The following is a 5,126-nucleotide window of genomic DNA, read 5'->3' as shown; positions in this document are numbered from 1 at the left end:
CCAGCACCACCATTTTCCAGAACTGCAACCTTCCTGGAGTCTCCAGAATTACAAGGTGTCAGGTTCTCAGAGACTTTGCTTGGGTAAAAAATCCTAAAGAAATTACCCTCACTTAATAAGAATAGCATGCTGAATTGTTGTGAAATACATTAAGACTGATAATGGTATCTGTCTTATCTGTATTATGGACAGATAAGTTGTGAGTGACTCTTGAAGGATCAGCACCACATCCTCTTGTGGCAGTAAGTTTAAGGAGCTCATTTATAGTCAATCTTGCAAGACAGACTTTTCAGGATAGGAGATGGACTAAAAATTATATATTTTTAGGATTTTTTACCCAAGCAAAGTCTCTGAGAACCTGACACCTTGTAATTCTGGAGACTCCAGGAAGGTTGCAGTTCTGGAAAATGGTGGCGCTGGGGACTAAATGGTTCCTGACGGTTTTACACCTATTTCTTCATATTAATTCTTAATTCTTTTGCAGTTAACATGTGCCTTTTCTTCTTCACCTGTTTTTTTCTGACCCAGTGAGCATTTTGCTGTCCAATGGTTATGTCTTAACTTTGCAATTTCTGTATTGCATTAGTTTTGAATATTTCTCATGGGGATTTAATCATTTTTTACTTTTCAGTCTGAGTTAAATCTCTTTTTTGGCTCATTTTATCTGTAAAAGCAAACCTGCCTAATAATTCTGCACACCTGTATATAAGGAGTTTTTCACTTCCAGCCTTCATGGACAATTATAAAGTAGTCAACATTTGAAGTGGATCAAAACCTTTCATCAAAGTTGTCCTAAAACCAAAACAATACCCGTTCTTGTCTTAGGACAACTTTGATGAACTTTTTTGATCCACTTCAAATGTTGACTACTGTATATCACTTATAAATGATTAAATACAAAACTAATAGTAGTTATTAAGACTGATGTGGTTTGGAATTGGTCAAATGTGCTTGGAAAAAAAGATGATCAGAATATCAACGTGCCTAATAATTATGCACACACTGTATTTATTGAATAATAATAATTTGTGGTATTACTTAAAAGAAGCCGATCACAAACTAATTAGTTATCCAGAAAACATAAATTGCCCAAATGGACCGTCAGTTATGCAGCATTGCTCAGGACAGCAGTCATTAATTAGAAATATTTAATTGTTCAATCACAGTATTCAATCCAAATCACGTATTCCAGAGATCTGTGTAATAAGCAGTGATTTGATGAATAGATGTTTTGTGTCATAACTGTTGTATTTTAGCACAACTGGAAGACTGTATTAATTTATATTTATCACCAAGATTACAATGTTCAGTTTTATGTGTGCTTTTCCATTTGTGAGCTGACTCATTTTTATCCTTATTAACAGATGGAACATTCACACAGGCAGCAGGACATTCCAATGGCTCTGTTGAAAACATGAGATTTATAGTGCTTGGAAGTGATAATAATCTAATGAATAAAGTTCCTGCATTCATATTAGGGGAAAGCCAGTTAGGTTCGAGGTACCGTCCTGCAATATGCGAGTTAAGACAGGGTCATGTTCACAATCATCACGTGTCTGTAGTGACAACTCCAGTTAACTGGTTGGAACGTTTGAAATCATTCTGGTTTTTAAAAAATGCAGTCAAATCATTGAAAAATGAAATGGAGTTTTGTGAATCACTGGCCTTTCCTGGCCCACATGCTTTTCTCTTAGTCATTGATGAAAAAAGTAATAAAGAGCTTTACCTTTTAGATGCCATCAGAGAAGCGTTTGGTCAGGAGGCTTTAGACTACAGTATGGTGCTGTTCATCAATGAATGTCGTCATAATCAGCCAAATGCTAATCATTGTGTTAAGGCATGTGGTAAGAGGTACCATATATTAAATGGCACAAACCAAAGTGTAGCAGATTTATTTGTAAAAGTGGAGAGAATGATACAGAATAAAAAAAGTAAATGTTTTATAAATAATTTTGAGTTCTTTAAAAAAGTTTCGGCTCATCTTCACATGGAATACAAGAGAAAATTGACAGAGATGAATAAGACAGTGCAAAATCTACAGAAGAAAATTAGGGACCTCAAAACAGAAGTTGACCTAAAAGATGCAATGCTGCAAGAAGAGAGCCAGAAGTGCAAAGCACTAGAACAGAAACTGACTGAAGCAGGAGTTGAACAAGCCCTGCTATCAAGAGGACAGCCAAGGACAGCACAAAGACCAGAAGGTAAGTGAGTTTCAACATAATCAGTTATACTATTTAAAGGGGACATCGGATGAAATTTTCACTTTTTTTAGTTTTTTATGCATTTAGTTAGGTTTCTGGTGTGTCTGCCAGCTCAGAAAAGCTGAAAGGAAAACACGCTGCCAGTTTGTTATGGGCTGAGTCTGAAACTCTGTCATCCAGTGAGCTGTTTCAATTTGCAGCTGGTTTCTACATAGATTGCTCACTATTTAAAGGGGTGGTTGACTGGGTTTTTTCTAGGCTTGATTGTGTTTATGGGGTGCAGTCTAACATGTGTTCATGCTTCGTTTTTTAAAAACCGCATTATTTTTCACATAATTTACCTTTATTCCACACCTCTCTGTCCCTTCTCTAACAAACGCCTCGATTATTTCCTGTTTTTATGAAGCCCCTCCCTCAGAAATACGCGATGGGCTGAGATTGGTCAGCTGGCTCAGTGTGTTGTGATTCGCTAAACCGCCTCTAGCGTGCGTCTGAACATCCCGCCCCTCAAGCTCAGAATGTGCGACTCTGAACTTTTATAAAGAATATCTCTTTGGATTTGAGACTTTAGTCTTTGCAACTTTACAGACTTTCTTTATGCACCAAGAGCTTGTAACACTCCAAAGAGAAAGGAAAAAATGAAATCACATCATATGACCCCTTTAAGAATATCTGAAAGAACTGTCAGTCCTGTTTTAAGTGCAGTGATATGCAATATGTCATACATACAAAGTAAGTGGGTAAGACTATTTTGAATATTTGTGCAATTACTATTTTTTATGTTTTTTAAATGCCTGAACACAAAGATGAAGGAGAGACTGAGTCCAGAGAGGAAGATTCACAAGCCAGTGGATCACAGACATTTGTGAGAGTGAGACGGAGCAGCAAGGAAATTGATCCACCCAACAGTAAGAATTAACATTTAAAGAAAACTATATTGTAAGTAGCTTTTCTTTAGTGATATTATAGACCATTAAAGTAATATATTATTATTATTATATGTTTCAAAAAGCTACCAGTTTGTTTAAAATGTGCAACTGTTTATCATAATGCTAATTAAACAATTTCAGCTGAAAATTCTCTAAGCCTATTTCTATATTTGAATGTTTGAAATAAATTAAAAGAAATCTAAAAGAAATGGCACCTAAAGAAAATACTCTGTTCTTAGTGTCTAAAATAGTGAACATGGACCTCTAAATCCCTCTTGAATTTCAATGGTTTTATGCACTTATCACACAAAACAAATTAATCACCATTGTGAACTTGTACCTAGTCTGGGTCACATTAGTTTTGTTGATGTTTTTTGAGGATAAGGGCATCTCACACAACTTGACCATGTTGACCGTCTTCTACCAAGTGCCAAATTAATTTGTGACAAAATTTTGTATAGTTTGACTGGACACACAACCTTTGACATTTACAGCAAGACTCAAGCACAGAAAAGAAAACTATGGTTCATATCTTTTATCTTTTAAGTGCCTGAACACAAAGATGAACGAGAGATTGAGTCCAGAGAGGAAGATTCACAAGCCAGTGGATCACAGACATTTGTGAGAGTGAGACGGGGCAGCAAGGAAATTGATCCACCCAACAGTAAGAACTGACATTTAAAGAAAACTTTAATGTAACTTTGCTTTAGCAATATTATAGATCATTATAATATATTATGGTATTACAGCTTAAATATGTTTCAAGAAGCTACCAATTTGTTTAAACTCTGTAACTCTTTATATCACTAATAAAGCTAATTAACTAACAATTTTTTAGCAGAAAATTCTTATTCAAGAATTTTATAAGAAAAAAACTTATTTCTGTATTCTAATGTATTAAATAATTTTACATCTAAAATAAATTCTGTTCTTGTCTGAAATTGTTTGTGAAATGTCAATGGTTTTATGCACTCACCACACAAAACTATTGGTTCATATCTTCATTTTTTAAAGTGTCTCAACGCAAAGATGAAAGAAAAGGACAAGCCAGTGGATCACAGACATTTGAAAGATTGAAAACATTGAAAGAGGACAGCAAGAAAATTTAACCACCCAAAAGTAAGAGTTTTGTCATTAACCATGTTTGTGTCATTTAAAGAAAATGTAAGTAATTTATAATGTTTCAAAAAGATTCTTGTTTAAACTATGTAACAGTTTATATCACTAATAAAGCTAGTTAAGCAAACAGAAATTCTCTAAAATATAAAAATAAAAGCATGAAATCTTTAAAAAGAACTGACACATAAATGCACATTTTTGTTTTTAGTGTCTAAAAGTGAACTTGGACATCTGTTTGTTCTCTTAACGGACTGAGGTGAGTTTTGAGGATCAAAAAATGTTCTGGGCTGCGTTTCCCAAAAGCTTCGTAAGCCTAAGAAGTTCGTAAAAACGATCGTACGACTGATCTTAATATTACGGTCTGTTTCCCAAAAGCATTGTAACTTAAGTAGCACTTGAAAATCATCAAAGTGCATCGTAAGAAGACAGGTTTATATGCAGTCATATGCAGGACAATCGGCAGATTGCATCATATGCAGGACAATCGGCAGATTGCATCTTTAACTTTATTCAAGTGCAATGTGATTATAATATAAGGATTTGATTATACACTTTATTAGTCGTTTTTTTATGAATAAATGAAATAATTTAAAAAGGGCAGAAAAAATATAGAAGAATAAAAGATAGAATAAATAATCAACAGAATTATTTAATAATTATAATTATTAGAATAAAAGAAGTAATGTAAATATGCTTCAAATTTGTCAATGACTTACTGACGTGCACGAAAACCAATGTATTGGACCCGGAAATAACGTCTCTATGTAGATATTATATACTATAATATATTTTTATATAAAGTATATTATAGGCTATATAATTATGTAAAATATAATATTATACGTATAAATATAATATAATATAATATAATATAATA

General features: G+C 33.6%; 1 protein-coding gene across 1 annotated transcript in view; it reads left to right on the top strand.

Moving 5' to 3' along the window:
• The window catches only part of LOC107731075 (uncharacterized), a 6,312-nt gene extending 1,795 nt beyond the window's left edge, over positions 1 to 4,517 (top strand). The window contains exons 5-10 of the mRNA XM_016542059.1: positions 1,365 to 1,493; positions 1,695 to 2,201; positions 3,008 to 3,109; positions 3,678 to 3,794; positions 4,145 to 4,249; positions 4,458 to 4,517. Of these exons, the coding sequence (XP_016397545.1) occupies positions 1,365 to 1,493; positions 1,695 to 2,201; positions 3,008 to 3,109; positions 3,678 to 3,794; positions 4,145 to 4,239 (950 nt within the window). The 3' untranslated portion in view covers positions 4,240 to 4,249; positions 4,458 to 4,517. The remainder of the gene's footprint in view (positions 1 to 1,364; positions 1,494 to 1,694; positions 2,202 to 3,007; positions 3,110 to 3,677; positions 3,795 to 4,144; positions 4,250 to 4,457) is intronic.
• Positions 4,518 to 5,126: the final 609 nt, after the last annotated feature.

Source organism: Sinocyclocheilus rhinocerous, unplaced genomic scaffold (genome assembly GCF_001515625.1).
Source record: "Sinocyclocheilus rhinocerous isolate Xijiao unplaced genomic scaffold, SAMN03320098_v1.1 scaffold519, whole genome shotgun sequence".
NCBI classification, from domain to species: domain Eukaryota; kingdom Metazoa; phylum Chordata; class Actinopteri; order Cypriniformes; family Cyprinidae; genus Sinocyclocheilus; species Sinocyclocheilus rhinocerous.
This window is presented reverse-complemented; position numbering and strand designations above follow the sequence as displayed.